At 49.2% G+C, this 17,196-nt stretch overlaps 5 protein-coding genes across 5 annotated transcripts; 2 read left to right on the top strand and 3 right to left on the bottom strand.

Moving 5' to 3' along the window:
• Nucleotides 1–2,871: 2,871 nt before the first annotated feature.
• Nucleotides 2,872–4,020, bottom strand: N7457_007365 (uncharacterized protein; the record flags this gene model as incomplete). The annotated part of the gene is made up of 1 exon (XM_057178408.1): nt 2,872–4,020. One exon carries the CDS (start codon nt 4,018–4,020, stop codon nt 2,872–2,874), a length of 1,149 nt encoding a protein of 382 aa, XP_057030152.1.
• A 3,086-nt stretch (nt 4,021–7,106) lies between these two features.
• Nucleotides 7,107–8,666, top strand: wetA (developmental regulatory protein WetA; the record flags this gene model as incomplete). The annotated part of the gene is made up of 1 exon (XM_057178407.1): nt 7,107–8,666. The coding sequence occupies one exon, from the start codon at nt 7,107–7,109 to the stop codon at nt 8,664–8,666; it is 1,560 nt and encodes a 519-aa protein (XP_057030151.1).
• Nucleotides 8,667–10,130: 1,464 nt separating this feature from the next.
• Nucleotides 10,131–13,235, top strand: N7457_007363 (argonaute family protein; the record flags this gene model as incomplete). Its single annotated transcript, XM_057178406.1, has 3 exons — nt 10,131–10,333; nt 10,386–11,497; nt 11,557–13,235. 3 exons carry the CDS (start codon nt 10,131–10,133, stop codon nt 13,233–13,235), a joined length of 2,994 nt encoding a protein of 997 aa, XP_057030150.1.
• A 1,174-nt stretch (nt 13,236–14,409) lies between these two features.
• On the bottom strand, nt 14,410–15,630 carry N7457_007362 (uncharacterized protein; the record flags this gene model as incomplete). The annotated part of the gene is made up of 1 exon (XM_057178405.1): nt 14,410–15,630. The coding sequence occupies one exon, from the start codon at nt 15,628–15,630 to the stop codon at nt 14,410–14,412; it is 1,221 nt and encodes a 406-aa protein (XP_057030149.1).
• A 593-nt stretch (nt 15,631–16,223) lies between these two features.
• Nucleotides 16,224–16,985, bottom strand: N7457_007361 (uncharacterized protein; the record flags this gene model as incomplete). The annotated part of the gene is made up of 3 exons (XM_057178404.1): nt 16,224–16,609; nt 16,731–16,847; nt 16,919–16,985. The coding sequence occupies 3 exons, from the start codon at nt 16,983–16,985 to the stop codon at nt 16,224–16,226; spliced, it is 570 nt and encodes a 189-aa protein (XP_057030148.1).
• Nucleotides 16,986–17,196: the final 211 nt, after the last annotated feature.

Raw genomic sequence — 17,196 nt, 5'->3', positions numbered from 1 at the left:
CCCCCATCGCCCAGTGGACTCGCACTATATAGACCTGAGAATACAGTGCATACTTAAGCGAAGCTGAACCCTCTCATTGTACCTGGCGTAGCTGAAATCGTAATTAAATCGAGTGTCCATTTTTATCAACGGAGATGACGGCTTGCAACCAAGTGGGCCCATGTGGCGATGTGCAATAGGGTTATAGCGACTATTGCCTTAGCTGCCCTCCAGGAGCGCGCACTAGCAGTCACTAACGACGACAGTGGATATTGTTCCGGTCCTGAATCTGGCCCTGAGGACATCAGCCTGCTGCATTGGCGATGAAATCCGGAGATTCCGGATCAAATGCCATCACTATACGGAGTACTCCGTACGGATACAACACATCTTGACAGACATACAGCATAGGACTGCGGATCGCTTTTCCACCTTACAGAGCTGCAGCATTGATCCAGCCGTGATAGGTATATCGGATTCTCTCATGGATATTCCCTGCCCTGCATGTACCACTCCTCAGCCCTAGAAGCAGCTTACAACGTACAGCATCAGGATATCATTCAAGTACGAGCTTACACCCCATGCATGATTTCACCCGACTCGCACAAAACATCGCGCCTTATCGCCAGACCTGAAATGTCATTCTCAGCCCTGGCAACAAACTAGTCTTTCCCACCACCATATCTGAATCTCATCCCTGACAGTTCCATCACACCACAGCACTCGTGGCCATGGCAACAACGTACGTTGTATGATCGTCATCAGGAAAAACCTGGTTCCCCTGAGGTCTGGGGCAATCAGCCCCTGACAGTGGAACAGAAGCACCCATCATATTCCTGCTCTAACCCGACTCCATTGTTGGAGCTATCAATCCCCCATCCGGAAAGCAGAACGCTCCACTCCGTCCCTACTCAAAATCTTCACAATCTTTCACGGCTCCACAACCTAGCGTCTCCGGAGTCTTCAATAGAGCCAAGAATTTTGCCATGATCGACAGGCTACGGAGTAATTTTTTGAGGGATTAGCCGAATATGTCCGCGATCTTGCTTTATCTGTTTCCTCGTCAACCCATATGAGGTACGGAGTACGGGGGGATATTATTCAGCTCTCGGACTCCGTACTCCGTACAACATCGAGAATATGAATGTTATACATCGACACCGTCCTGTCCTCATCGAACTATCGAGTGCGATGCACGGTACGGAGTACACAATATTCTCCGAATAAAGTAAGATGAGATCGACAATGATCGACAAGCAACCGCCACCAAAAAGCAGTCCAGAGACCCAAACTCAATTCCATGTCTTCACCGCATCCTTCTGGAAGATCAAACCAAAACAGCCACCCCATGCTATGCAGAATCTTTGGTCTTTTGCCGTTGTCCGTGCTCTGCGCCGTTGAGGACTAAAACGAAAACAATTAAATTAAAAACGGCGAAGTCGACATCGCTGGTCTCTCCATATGGAGGCACTTTGATATGACCTGTCACCTTGAATATGACACTATGCGAGACCGATGCAAGATGCAATCTAGATAGATCCGACCACGGAGTATACACATCTCCTTCATCGTTCTTTGCTTTTGCCACACTCGCGGTATATCAAACCCCGAGGCGATCCTCACTCGATGATATGTATGTGTGCCTCACAGCCAAGTCCCTAGTATGTCTGCACTGACTCCGTACATGGAACCTGTAACCTACAGAGCTTGGCATCATCTTGGCCATCCAACTGATACATGATTTTCGTATCTGGCTTTCTGACCCGCTCTCATACCATAGTGACGTTGTGGTAGCTTCATGCTTGAATTAGTAGAACAATATCCTCCGTACTGTATCATCCATACCTCGGAATAAAACCACTAATAATCCCTGCTAGCCCGAACGGAGCCCTGTGGATATGGATAATTCCCCGCTGCACCCAAACCAAACCGGAGACGCAAGAGGTCAAAACTCTCCTAAAGGAATATCGTCCCTGGCACCAGGAACATGCATGGTCCGCACTACGGAGGATTGGTTGCGAGATCATTTCCGCTTATCCGCAGGTACCCATCAGCCCATCTTTACCCTATAAGAAAGTAAAACCGGGAATTTCTCGAAACACACGCTAGCATGTAGCCAGGCCCTGGGATACGAGGGATGAAGGGCTCTCGGTGTGTCAAGTTTGTTACCGGGGGTAGGGTGTCAGGAGATCGGAAGTAGAATGGCGTTGTTATACCCCGGCGAGTGTCAGGGGTGAAGGATGAGTTCTGAAACGTCCGGCTCGACTAATTCCTGTTTTGGTTATGCTCATCTGTCATAGCGCGCTGCTGTACGGAGTACGGAGTATCTGGGTTGATCATTGACTTACTAAGAGAGGGATTGCGATATGTGCATACAGTGTAGTGAGACCTTGCGTTTCGAGTTACGGAGTAGACTCGACGCTGTTGTGCTGCCACATGAGGATGGATGTAGTACTGAACGTGATCTAGACCTTGGAGCGAGCTAGTCCAAGTGTCATAGCAAGGGTGGCCCGTTCTTTCCATACTTGCAGGGGAAGGAGAAGGAGAAAGAGGTCATTGCCTGTCATTGAACCTTGGAAGGCTCGACGCCTGATGCTTGCATGCTTCCAAGGTTAGGGATGATGACAGGAAAGCTGGCTAGGCTACACTTATATCCTCGACGTGGGAAACATTGAACTTTTAGAATTGTTTTTGAATATCAAGTGCTACTTCGGGATTTACATGAACCATTGTCGGATCATAACCCGAGACTAGCCTGTGAAATATTTGGAAGCTTTTCCTGGCTTAAAAGCCACCCCATTTGTGTCCCTTGCCCGATAGCGGGTAAATCCGAAAGAAAATAAAAGTTCATAATCGTAAAGTCATGTTATTTTTTTTGCGGCAGTGCAGGTCTTAGATCCGTGCAGGCAAAGCTTTGGTGCCGAGATCGTGTGCAATGCCACCAGCGAAGAAGCTAAGCTCATCAGGATCAATGTTGACGCGACCATTCGCCAATCTGTCCAGCAGGAATTGCTCGATCTTATTCAGGAGTGCTTGGTGGTGATCCAAATCCAAGCTTGACGAGCTTGGATTTTTAGGGTTGCCAGCTTGCTCTTCGGCGCAGAGTGTGATTAACTCGTTCAGCTCATCTTCAGCAAGGAGATTGCAGAAGGTGCCAATGACATGGTTGGAGACCAAGTCGAGATACAATGAAGGTGCACCCTCTGGATCCACAAAATCAGTGTCCTTGCCCAAGCGAATGTGGTCGACCTGTACCCGAAGGTACGTTTGGTACTTCGGAGTGGCTATTCCGTGCATTCCATTCATGTAAGCAACGAAGAGACTGCGATCCAGGTCCACAGCATCACGAGAAAACTCCTCCGGTTGACTAGTGGATTTGCGAACGAACTCATGGTGAGAGTCTTCATTTTGATCGAAGTCGTCGAGGTCCATTTGGTCGAGTTGATCCAGAAGAGTCTGGGTCCCGTTGGAGTCCCGAGCAAGCATCATCATTTCATGACAAGTCATCTGGTGATCAGGACTTTCTTCATCCGATACTTCCGCACTGTCGATGTACTGCACATTCGGATCAAAGCGAACCGAGTTCTCCTCAAAGGAGATGAAGGCATCGTCGAAGGAACCTGTGTGATCCTCATGCGACTCTGGGACATCCCCAATCGTCTCATCGCCATCCCAGACCGAGAAATCGGACATATCATCGTCCTCTTCATCGGAATCATCGGAAAGAGCATCATAATCAGAGTCGATCCCATCCGAGCTGTAACCTGATTCCGAATCGGTTTCATCGTCAGATTCAAGACTGCTGGTTGAATTTTTGAGGATTGATTTCAAGAAAGGACGTAAACACGTCTTGGTTGTGGAGGTCGAAGCACTTGACTGTGCTGGGGGGCCAGCATTCGATGTGACTGAGACTTCGTCCGAGCCATAGCAACTGTCGTGGGAGAAAGACATTTCGAGATTGGAAAAGGTAGAGGAGACAGAGCCCCACGATCCTCGGTGGACAAGTGAGTCGCTCATTGGCGTGGCGGTTGATTTGTCCATGGTTTCAGCGGGACAGTTTCTTTGGTGTAATATGTTGATTTGCCCAAAATATCAGGTCCTAGAGCGTACTGAGCCCGGTAACCGAGGACTCCTGGGCAGAAGAGATGTGGGTTGGTGGAAGAGAAAGGCGTGTGAATTTGGAAAGGTGCGATTAGTGAATCGAGTGAGGGTTAAAAGAATAGCAAGGGCATCGAAAGCCTGCAAAGCACGGAGAATAGTGCATAATGAAGGCACACGGGAGTCGTGTAAAAAGTTTAAGGAAACTTGTTCCCGACAATGGTGTTGCAAGACATGGTGTTTTGAGATAGAGGGTTTGTGGTTAAATATGGGTGTGTGCTTTCTGGCCGATCTGATTTGCGGAACAACAAGAGGATCGGGGCTGGTTGTTGGGGAGATCTGAAATAACTTGGTTTCGGTCGCGGATGATACGGAAGTCAAAGGTCTTGTCGAGATGCATGTAGGGTGTATGAAAATGGCAAGACAGAGGGTTGAGGCGTGTTGTTCTCGCGACGCGATGCAAACGGCGTCGGAATGTCACGAGAGTAAGGCGGGTCGCAACGGGATTCACGAATAGTGACCACGGAAAGGCCTATCAGAGAATCAAGAAGCGAAGGGGACGAGCGAAGATGTAGAGAAGAGGAGAACAATGGCCCACGTTTCGCGGGGTGTGACGAGGGGCAAATTGGGGTTGAGTCACGTCGACTTCGAAGGTTGACAAAAACACAGGAGTGCAGTTGTGAGAGGAGTTGCAAGAAAGACTGCAGATAAGCAGCAACCGAAGGGCTAAGAATCCAAGGGCACTATTCGAAGTGGCCTACTGAGAAGAAAGAAAAAGGGAGCCACAAAGAGGGTCGCCTCCAAGATGGGGATTTCTCGTCATCTGACTCAGCTGGGCCCGAACTTGACCAAATCGGGATCTCCCTTTGGGCCTGGTCACCATGTCATCGGTAAGGTTTCTAGATCATTCGAGCATTGCATGGGGACTACATTCTATACGAACTTGTGAGCAACTACCAGGATATCAACACTATTCTAATGCCTCATCTTCCTTCAGCATCTCTTACCCAGGTGAGAGAGAGCCAACCTCGGGAGTGCGGGAGCGCGGGAGTACGATCTACGCCTCAGCCGACAATTGCTTTTTTTAGCGTCACATCTCAAATTCTGGTCGGAGCCTCTCCCCCTGGCCTCCATGACAATGGATAATTGACCTGAAGATCGATTATTGACCGATTTCCTTGCCGCTGGGGCGCTACACCGATCTTGACAATCACACTTGAGTAGGGCTATAGCCACATCACTAACACATCGGGCTCATTACTCCGTACTCTGGACTTTTTCACGTTCGTTTTTGGACATCTTCTCATGTCTCCATTGGGCCAAGAGTCTGATTACATGGGTACCCTGGTCTTCTGAGAGAACCAAGTACAACTGCCTAACGAGTTGCGAGCCCATCAGGCTGACCTAGAGTGACTCGTTGAATTTCGACCACACTCATCCCTGGTCTCAGATTGACCGACTCACAATATAGGCCGTCCATATTCCAGTGATATTATAGTGACCATTGATGCTATGTGGTGGAATATTGCCTCGTGTTTGTCCTGGTTTGTGGTGCGCTCCGCCCAAGCACGACAGTGAGAAAGCAACATTACCCGTAATCATACTGACACCCTGCAAGTCACTGGCTGATTCAAGGAAGCCTCAGATTGGCTAACCATGAACTGGGTAGGTAGCATTTGAGGAACAAGATGCAAAGGGGGAGTCTCCCACTTCTAAAACAGGGTCTGCTGCAACAGCCAAATGGCGCCTGTGTCCTTTCAAAACAGGAAAGGAAAAATCAGATCCTTACTTCGGCCCGAAGACAAGGCTTGCATTTTACTGCATTCAAACATAGCCTTATCTCGATCGTCTGTGCCTTTGATTATGCAGTCCAAATATAGAACGTTGGATCAAACGCTGATGCTGGACGACGATCTCCTGCAGGTGCAAGTTGTCTAATTTGCTGACGAAGGGCTCACCGGGAAAAAACTTCCTTCTCGAATTTCTCAAATTATTCGGTGCATTGTCCGAGACGTGACATTCCGCCCAGCCTCTGCATTCCAGTCCACATTCCGAACCGTCTCGACACAACTGCGCATTGGCCAACAAATATCATCTCCACTGTCATTGCAGTGCATTGGCTAATGATGAAGCAAAGTTGGAAGTAGCCAGTGTGCGCTGTCGATCATACCTTCACCCAGGTCGAGTCTTCTTTGGGCGGTTGATGACTGGGTCACATCTAGCATGACGCTTACACTAGAAATCAAAACCTGACAGGTGATCATCTCCATGACCCAATTGTCTAGCTTGTCCTGGTTCCTTGACCAACTCTGGGTAGCCCGGGGGGTGGTCCGACCCATTTTTCTTTCCCGACCGGTCTTCCTACGATCTATAACCGATTATCGATGAAAGGTATCGGCCTGACATACCTGAGTTTTCCCCGGACCCACTCTGCCAACCCGTTTGATGTCCATCCGCCTGCTTCTGGCTTAGGGCTAGAGGGTTGCATTCCCATTAGGGGCGGTCCAGAACGAAGCACCTTTGAATTTGACGAAGATTGACAGCTTTGCCGGCCGGTCAAATCTCCGGAGGCTATGATTGGTCCAAGGGGCCCTGAATCATTCCTCTGGGAGGTTGGTGGAGCGGGCCAGGAGCCAGCCGGGCTCTCATAGCACATTCCTCATCCAACTTTAGAGCGCGTGGAATGTGTCGTGAAATTCCGAGGCTGGTGTCCCTGGCAGCTATTCAAATAGAACATGCATCTGTTTGATTGCTTTGCTTTCTTTGCATCATCTGCAGTGTTTTCTTTGATTGACAACCCATCAAACACTCAAACATCCAAACATCCAAACGCTTTCTTTTCTTTTTGCATCCTTTGCATCCTTCGGATATCCGGGTCGATTCCCCGAACTATTCCAAACAGTCCCAAGATCAATCGGAGACTTGTCGCTTTGGGTGTCCAATTAAATCCAGTCTTGGGTCCTTCAGTCGCTGACTACACTATTCGTCCCGTTCTTTGACTTGGTCGCCGCAAACGGCAATCCGACAAGATGTTCGCCCAACAGTACGACCATTCTTTCAATGACTTTTTTAACCAATACGTCAACATGGATACTTCTGCTGCTGATGGAAGAGATTCGACTCTACCCAGCGACTTTGACCAGTTCTTCCCGCTTGACTCGCTATCCAGCCATTGTGGCGATCTTTCACCCATTGTCTCCACTTCTAAGCGCCATCAATCACCGCAGCCCTGGAGCAACGAGTGGTCCCTGCAGGATGACGGAGCAGCTGTAGATCATTTTGATTTCCATGACACCGTCCAACCTTCTGCCATCTCAGACCTGGGTCTGAATAACTTTGAGGTCTCCTCTCGCCCTGCAGCAACCCACGGTCTGTCCGCATCGCCATCCACTCCTCCAACTACCCCGAGACGCAAGCCTACGCAGAGCGCTCTCATCACTCCCAAATCTATCCGCCATCGCAGCCCGACTGAGCGCCGTTCTCATTTGCGCAAACAAAGTTTCTCTCCCACTCTAATTCGTTCTTCCAACCTTTCCAAAGGAAGAATGGCATATCCCGAGGCCTGGACCCAGCGGATCCAGAACTTTAATCTTCACAACTCCGACAATCGTCTGCCGCTATCGCCTCCGCCTTCAGATGTCCTCGTCCAACATGAACCCATGCCTACCGAACACATTCTCAACCAACCTACAGACTCAGTAGAGATGCCTCCTCAGTACGATGCACACCTTTTCCACCAGTCCCCGTCCGTTCCAATGCCGACACCGAATACATCAATGGCACCACAGCAACAACAGCATTATATCGCTCATCCCAGCTCTTCTGCATTGGCGAACTCCAGCTCCCCCTCGGTAGATGATATTTTCTCTTCATCGAACTCATCTGATCCCCAATCCCTCTCTTCTTGGCAATCCGATTCTCTTCATGCCTCAGCTCTTTTCACCCCTGATCTCCAGGGCCAAGATAGCCAATGGTGGTCTCCCATGCCGTCTCGGGTCGCTCAACCACCACCCTCGTATCTCGCATCTCCTACACCCGTCCGCTCCATGCAAAATGTGGCAGGCCAAAATGACATGATGCAGGGAGGACTCATGATCCAATTCAATCCCTCATATGACATGTCGGCAGATCAGTCATTCACATCATCTAATATGCTCCCCGCCAACCATCAAAAATTCGACACCTCCTTCACCACTTCCCAAGCCCACATCTCCCAGTCCCCATCTCTCTCTCCCAAAGCCGGCACATCCCCCAAGGATGTCCGAACCCCCTCGATCTCCAAGTCCTCCCATCGTCGCACTCACACCCGCAAGCTCTCCGGTCAGAGCACTGACAGCCCCAAGCCCGCCAAGGCATCTGGCTCATCGCCACGAGGCACAAACAAGGCCGTCAGCGTCTCGTTTGTCAACTTTACCCATCATGATCACGAGAAGATTTTGACCGGAGTTGCTCCCTCCGGCAGCTCCAAGACCAAGGCTCGCCGCGAGCAAGAAGCCCGGGATCGTCGTCGCAAGCTGAGCGAGGCCGCATTTAGGGCTGTTCGCAGCGCCGGTGGTGATGTTGAAGCTCTCGAAGCTGCCCTGTGTTAAAACATGTTTTTTTAAGTTTGATTCTTTTACTTGTATTCTTTTACTTTGGTCTCTGTTTTTCCAGCCGGTGTTTCATGGTTATATCATTGGGAAATTTCTGGCTTGGGGTGTTTTCGGTTTGTGCTTTCAGGCCTAGGCCGGGGTTATTATACTCTCAAAACGTTAGACTGTTCTAATATCTAGACTCGTTGTGGATACCTAATCTTATAATACTTTGTGACTATCCAGCTTTTGCTGTAGCCTTTTCCTTCTTTTGCTCTTTGGGGCCTCCTAAGCGTCCGTCTTCCTTTGCCACACTGGTGAGCCTTTGGTCCTTTTTTTTCCATACTGATACTCTTATTGCCATTGTGACTAAATCTGGCAGGCTTGATTTCTTGTTGATGGGTCTTTATACTGAGTACACTATACTCAGTCCTCCATACTATACCCTCGAGGCCGAGCTCCCTCCATACTATGTCTCCATATCTATCTACCTACAATCCAGATTTCTCCAGGATGCATACATACCCAGCCAATACAAATCGAAATCATCCAAACCCAGTCCCCGAAGGTGCGATTGCTTGCTGGACCCGGACTATAAATACCCTCCTGGTCAATTCTTCCTTCTTCCTTCTTCTCTCTCCTCAAGTTACACATTATCATCTCTTGTGAGTATATCCTTTGTCTCACACCCAGTACATTGCCTCCTAGTCTCTATCTTCCCTCCTTCCACTTCCCTTCATCTCCAAATCTCATTTCTACTTGCATACCATGGTCTCTGGTCCGGGCCGTGAGTCCATCCTGCATCTATTTCACCTTCATTCGCATTAACCTGGCTTCTCCATATCATCAATCGCTCAGTTTATCTTCAGTTGCTTGCCTTGCATCTCTCATTATAACCTTCACTTGCTGCATCGACGACCCTCAGTTCTTGACATTCGATTGCTTCATATCTTTGTCTCTTGCCCGAACTTGCACCAGTCATTCCCTCTATCTTCTAAGCCTTCATTTGCTCTTGTTGATCCATTCGGAGACTACTACTTGCTCCAGCGGTTTTTCTTCTCCCTGCATTACCTTGGTTTTCCACCGTCCTTGCTCGAAACCTTCACTTCCATCATCCATTTCTTTTTGCATTGTGTGCATTGCATTGCCTATCACTCTCCTGCATTGGTTCGTCTTTGATCAATCTCCGAACACGTCAACATTTCCTACTTCATCGTCACTAACTCAGGATTCCAGTTTTGTTTACACAATTCCAACACTTTGCTTTTTCTTGAAAGCCATCCTGCGGTGGACAAGATACGCTTGTCCTGTTACAAACTTTGTTATTCGCTCATCTATCTATTTTCGCCCCTGCGGACATCGTTTTAGGGTCCGTTCCCGCCATTGTCATTTTCCTTCGAAACACGCAAAGATCGTGTTCCCGCTTTCTCACGTTTTCTTTTTTCCGACTACACCTTTCTTTTCTCGCCGGCATTCGCTAAAATGACCGGACGTGCACACGGTAACTTGCCCATTCGAGGCGGCCGTGGCGGTGGCGATCGTAGTGCCCCTAGGGGCGGTGGTGATCGCGGAGGTCCCCGAGGCCGTGGTGGTGAACGGGGCTCTGGGGCAGGCCATCAAAGCCGAGGCCCATCAGGAGAGCGTGGTGGCCGCGGTGGACGTGGTGGTTATGAAGGACCGGTCAAGTGAGTTGATGTGTTCTATGTCAGATGAAAATATAATCTAATATGCGTACAGGATGCTCACGGACCCCATTGAGCCCCCCAACCGCAATGTCCACAACTTTGAAGACAGATATGTTGCTGAGACTGCAAAGCTTCGTCCTGAACCCGAAGGGTTGGCACGACGCCCTGGCTATGGCACCTCTGGCCGCGCTATCGTAGTTCGGACAAATTTCCTTCCTCTGGACTTCAAGCCCGGTGTGAAATTCCATTCCTATCGGCTCAAGCTCGATCCCGAAAATGCCAAAAGGGGACAGCAGAGGTTCATTATGGAGACCATGCTCCGGAGGTACTCTGGCTTCAATAACATCGGTGTCGCCACCGATGGAGCCACGGAGATTGTCACGACTGAGCTACTTCCCGAAATGAAACACCCATTCACTTGCACCATGGAGGATGGAAACGGAAACGGAAAGGACAGTGGTCGAAAGTCTCACGCTTATATTGGGCCCTGGAAGGTGACCCTGAAGCATGAAAGCTCCTACTCCCCAGAACAAATGATTACAACTCTCCGTGACTCCGGACACAGGAAAGAACTTGATAATGAAGCGCCCTGTCTTCGTGTTCTCAATATTCTCATGAGTGCTTATGGCTTCAAGGATCCCGGTATCAACATCATCGGCAAGGGCCGCAACAAATTCTTCCGCATGGACCGCCGAAAGCAGTCGATCGATATGAGAGGTGGCGTTGAAGCCGTCCGTGGTTACTACTCAAGTGTCCGACTTGGTGCTGGACGAATCATGCTCAATTTGAACGTCAGCCATGGTGCATTCTACCGTCCTGGTCGTATGTCAAATTTGGCCCAGGAATTTGTCGAGCTGTTTGATCAAGACCGGGAGCTTCTGCACAGATATGTGAAGGGCCTTAAAGTCTATGCGACACACCTGCAACAGCGAGAGAATGGAGCCGGGATTATGGAATACCCTGTCAAGTCCATCCTTGGGCTTGCCACCCCTAGGGATGGACGTAGTCAAAAGACCGATCAAAAGCCCGACCAAAAGCCAGACCCCAAGTTTGCCCACCCCCCACAAGTTCCTCGTGTTGGTTCCTGTGCCGATAACGTGAAGTTCTGGATGGAGAGAGATGGAAAGGCAGGTTACATCAGTGTCGCCGATTATTTCAAAAGGGGTATGTTTGTTGTCCATCGATTGATGTGTACGGTGTAATCCGCTAACAAAGAATAACAGACTACAACATCAAACTCAAGCATGCCAATGATATGCCGGTTGTGAATGTTGGAACCCGTGAGCGTCCAGTTTACCTTCCTATGGAGCTTTTGGAGATCATTCGTGGCCAGGGGTTCGGCGGAGAGCCGTCCAGCACCCAGCGCCAGAATATGATTAAATTCAGTTGTCGTCGACCACCCCAGAATTATGAGTCTATTATCACTGAAGGATTGGACATCATGGGAATCACTAGTGGAGATACAAAAGCGGTAGGAATCAGATCCGGTCAGGAGATGATCACTGTGCATGCACGGATCTTGAATCCCCCAAACCTGACCTACGCTGGCAAGAAAAATACTCCTAAGTTTGGCGCCTGGAATCTAATCCAAACCAAATTCTCTCACTGCGCCACCATCAAAACGTGGACTTGTCTTTGGGTTCGCAAGCGCGGTGCTCGAGAATGGTTCTCACAGCCTGATGCCAAAATAGATGCTTTCTACAAGAAGTTGCGAGACCATGGTCTGACACTCCCACCCCCACAAAAGCCCTTCCGCCAGGTCACTCTTGGTTCTACCGCCGACGGAGGCGATCAGAAGAATAGAGAGCTGCTTGCGAATGCATTCGAAGAGCTCAAGTCCGCTTACTCCCTCGTTGTCGTATTGCTTCCTAACACGGACGGTAAAAACTTCGACTACATCAAATATCTCGGAGACATCAAGCATGGAGTCCTTACACATTGTATGCAAGCTGAAAAATTCAAGGACGACAGAGTTAGTGAGCAGTATTTGAGCAACAATGCCATGAAGGTAAACCTCAAGATGGGAGGATGCAATCAACTCCTAGACTCCTCAGGTGCACGCTTCATTGGTGCGGGAAAGACTACCATGGTCGTCGGCTTGGACGTCACCCATCCGTCGAGCACAGATCCTGAAGCCTTCCCCAGTGTTGCTGCCATCGTTGCTTCCGTGGATCATCGCATGGGACAATGGCCTGGTGAAATTCGATCCCAGACACGCCGCCAAGAACATGTGGAATACCTCACAGAAATGATGTGCGGTCGACTAAGATTGTGGCAAAAGCACAACAACGGTCAGTTGCCCCAAAATATCCTTATCTACCGTGACGGTGTTAGTGAAGGCCAGTTCACTATGGTTCGCGCAGAAGAACTCCCAAAGGTTCGTAACGCTGCTAAAGCAACATACCGTGGAACCATGCCCAATATCACCATCGTAGTCTGCGGCAAGCGTCACAATGTACGCTTCTACCCAACCACTGCCAAGGACCAAGATAGAACAGCTAACCCAATCAACGGATGTGTTGTCGACCGTGGAGTCACCCGCCCAATCTTCTGGGATTTCTACCTCCAAGCGCAAGCTCCGCTTCAAGGTTCTGCCCGGCCTGCTCATTACATCGTCATTCACGACGAGATCTTCACTAACTCCAAGGCCAACCCGGATCGCAAGCCGGCTGACATTCTGCAAGAAATCACTCACAACATCTGTTACATGATGGGGCGCGCTACTCGCTCAATCAGCTACAGCACGCCTGCCTTCCTGGCTGACAAGTTCTGTGATCGTGCCCGCAAGTACCTGTTAGCTTACTACCATGAGAATATGGCCACTATCTTGAGCACGAACACAATGCCTGACAATGTCGTGACTATGGCAGACGCCTGCCACAACAGCATGGTCTACATTTAGAATTGACACTTGTCATTTTCTGGCTGATTGAACTCTGATGCTTTTTCTGACTTCTTCCGGAACCTGGAGAGCTTTGAAGATGTTGATTCTCTTGTCTCATTCTCAGATTGTTTTCTTGTGAACTCATATGTTTGCAATGACTGAATTAAGTCTGGGCAGGAACATTTGCTTATGATGCGAAATGCATGACTAGAAAATACAAAACAACAAAAAAAAGGGTTGGGTGTCCTTGCTTTTCTTACAAGCTTGAGACGTGCCTATGCTGCAGGAAGCGTCCAAAATTTGAAAATACCAAAAAAATCCGAGGATGTCTTTGCATGTCAAGTCAACCTTAGCTTTTGACCGAGGTTGCTATTTGCGACATCCTTGCAGTTTCTTGAGCACGCTTGGGCTGCGGCATGGAAAATATCAAAAAAAGACAAAAAAAAGGGGGTGTTTTATATGTTAGAGTGGTTAAAAAAAAAACAAAAAATTCAAACTGAAGCCTTGATATTTGTGTAGGCAGTTGTGATCTAGTAGCCCGAGACTAACGGCTGGGCCTCGATATATATTTGCAAGGACAAAGTATTCACATCTACGTAGAGGGTAATATTATGCGGAAGGCCCTGGTTAGGATGCATAATTACATTCCTAGGTAGCTGTAAAGGAATATATTTTATGTATGTAGATGTAGGAGAATATTTAACATTATGTATGTAGATGTAGGAGGATATTTAACAGAACATGCTCGCGTAAGGTCATCCGTCGCTTACTTTCGCAGTACGTATCAGCAGAAGACGTCAAAGCGCTACAAGTCCGTCGCATGGCATCTCATCAAACTTGAAGAAGACTTGAAGTCCTAAGAAGGAAGCTCTAATACCCTAGCAAGACCTTTTGGTGCAGAAAAAGGCCTTCATGGACCAGGGGCAGCCTGATGGTGCGAAGAGAGAGAGAGCGATTTTGATGTCTTTCGCTTTTCTAGCTTCAACTGTTCCAACCATAGTAGTCTAAGAGATGAACCGGGGTTGCAACTCTCTGGTTACGTTATTAGGTGTTCTCGGAGGTATGCCACAGTCTGGTCATTTTCCTATATGCTCCACATATATTTTGTGCCCTAACTACAGCTAAGATAAGTTTGTATAACATGGAGGCTATGATTCCAGAAAGTCCAATCCATCTCTTCTCATCCTAGCTCCTAGGGATGCTCTTGGAGCCAACCGCCTATATATTTCCGCACTGCAGCCTCTTCTGCTTCTTCCTCTGCTTCTCCCATCTCGACTTCGGGGACTGCGGGGGCCTCCGGGCCTCCTCCTCCTCCTTCTTTACTTACGGCAGCCTTGTGCATTTTGAGTAGCCTTGGCATGGATGGTTGCTTACCAGGTGGCAGTCCCCAGTCCAGGGGCTCATATTGTCTGTAAAAATGATAAAGCTCAAATAGAGCTGTGGATGCTGCCTCGGGATCAAGATTCCGCACTGATGCTGGGAGCTGTGCTGCCGAATCGACGAGCCCAGCTTTTAGCTTGTCTTGATTAGCCCTTGCTATAAGGAAACTCGGCAGGGTATTTCCCAAACTCACCCAGGGGCCATGAAACCTATCGTGAACTGTATGCAAATGCGTCATAACCATAGCTTGGTCTGCAGCAATAGCCGGATCATTATTGGGGTTCGCAAGACCGAGAGGAGCCCAAAATTGAGGTGCCAACCGTTCGGTATGGTTCACTCCCCACTCACGGGGGTTACGATCCCTAATATTCCGATACAGCACATACATAGCCTCGGATGCTTCGTCTGGTTGAAGATCCCGAATGGATTGTGGGAGCTGTGCTGCCGGATCGATGAACCCGGATTTGAGTGCGAGTAGGTTGTCGAGTGTAACAAGGAAAAAGCGCGGTTCCCTTCCTGAGCTCACCCAGCCACCTAGCACCCGATCATGGACTGTATGAATATGCGCTAGGACCATGTCTTGGGCTGCGCGGATGGTGGGATCATTGGTGGGATTCCAGAGACCCAGTGGACGCCACTGCTTAGCTTGAAAAGGCCCAATGGGGGGGCCTCCCAATCCCCAGTTCAAGGGCTCGTGGTGCCTGTAATACGAGTATAGATCCCATAGATAATCAGCTGCGATCTGGGGATCTAGACTTCGCACTGCTGGAGGAAGCTGTGCGCTTGCCTCAATAAACCTAGTTTTTAGCTCAGCTTTCTTGACCCTGGATTTGAGGAGAGTCGAAGGGTCGAGCCCTTCTTCTATCCATCTATCTTGTATATCATCGTGGGCTGTATGAAGATGCGCCAGAACCATATCTTGAGCTGCGACTATACTTGGATCTTCGGGATTCCAGAGACCAAGTGGACCCCAGAACCTGGGCATAAAACTCTTGCCCATATTCATGTAGTACGTTTGTCTTCGAGGAGGCATTTTGTTAAGTGATGTATCGTGTTGAGTTGGATTGAGTTGGTTTAAGTTGATTTAAGTTGGTTTGTGAAGGAGATTGCTGAATTGGGTTGTTGGAGTAGAGTCATCGAGTTCAGGCGGACTAGAGTGGCTTTTAAACAGTCGAGGGTCTCTATCATGACCGAGTCCGAGATGGCTAGATAATGAAGACAATGGCCTTGGGAGGAGTCGAAGAACACATTGTTGCCTTTTGAGCTCAAGAAAGAGACCAACGATAGATGAAAACAAAGGTATAGATCAAAGTCATCGGCGCTTTATGTCTAGACGCTATTTTAAAGTCACTGATTATTCCACAATGGAGAGGCCAAATAAAGTTGGCTTCCAGGTTATATTTGGACACGTTCGACTCCAGCCATGATCTTCGCCCTCATCTGACAAGTGACAGGAAAGATTCCTTGACATGCGATAGCCTCATGGCCACATAAGCGCAATCTCGTGCAATTAGTATTTGCTGATGACCGGAAATGCGGAGGACTGCCTTTGCCTTCCGGCTTATGACTCTTTTGCGGAAGTTTTGATAGCCCTGCGAGGTGAGGATCCCAATTTGACCTTCACCTTCACCGCTTGGAACTAGGAGACCACGCATCAGGCTGCCACTCCTCTCCCGGATTGGTCGTGTTAGCCTTGGCCCATGGGTTCTCTTTTTGTGTCTTTGGCTCGGCGGGAGCAGGATTTGCCTTCGGCGCTGTATTGGGGGACACCGGTGCTTGTTGTGCGGGGGCAGCGTTGACAGAGGGCGGATTTAGACCTGCTTCATTGGCTTGAATTGGTGGTACCGGCTGGTGAGTCTTGGGCTTATCGAGGAAGGAGGCCTTGCTGGCCCAGCGTTCGTCGGCGAGTCGGGCGAGTTGTTTGATTTGCGCCTGACGGACAAGATCCTGCCGCTGCTCCTCAAGACTCGGGGGGTGTTGACGAACATGTCGTAGCCATTGATGCCATTGTGCTATAATGAAAGACGACGTTAGCTAGAGGCTCAATCGAGTCATTCCCCTATGTTTGCCCCGGGATAGAGGAGGTGCGGTCCACGCCGAGCCTGCATCTTCCCTGCAGACGACAGAACTCACGTGTCACTTGAACGTCACTGAAATGGGTTTTAGGATCGAATCGAACAATGCGTCGGAACCGAGATGCGTTCATCACATCCTTGAACTCCCAGAAGGTATTTCCGGCGAGGTCCTCACCTAGAACAAGATGGTTAGCGGGACTGCAGGCGCCGCACTCGCGAGAAGGAACAAAAGCATCAGATACTAACCAACCAGGAAGGACTTCCGCCAGGGCAGGCGAAGCTTTTTCCATTTGAACCAGAGACTGTTGACCATTGCTGAGGCTGTGCAAAGAATAGAGAGTGGAGGTCAATTTGAAGCGGGCCAGACTATCAGGAACGTCATCGGGAATAAACAGCCCGGGCATTCCATTCCTTACCTTTTCACCTCTCGGCTTCTTTCTCCCCTTTTTTTCTCGATTTTTTTCGACTTTGTTAGCAATCTCCTATACTTCTGGCTCTGGCGGTAATTTGTTTCCCTTGTCATT

The sequence above is a fragment of the Penicillium paradoxum genome (assembly GCF_028828445.1).
Source record: "Penicillium paradoxum strain IBT 22861 chromosome Unknown utg000006l_segment0_segment0, whole genome shotgun sequence".
NCBI classification, from domain to species: domain Eukaryota; kingdom Fungi; phylum Ascomycota; class Eurotiomycetes; order Eurotiales; family Aspergillaceae; genus Penicillium; species Penicillium paradoxum.
Note: the sequence above shows the minus strand (reverse complement) of the source record. Positions and strands in the feature narration are given on the sequence as shown.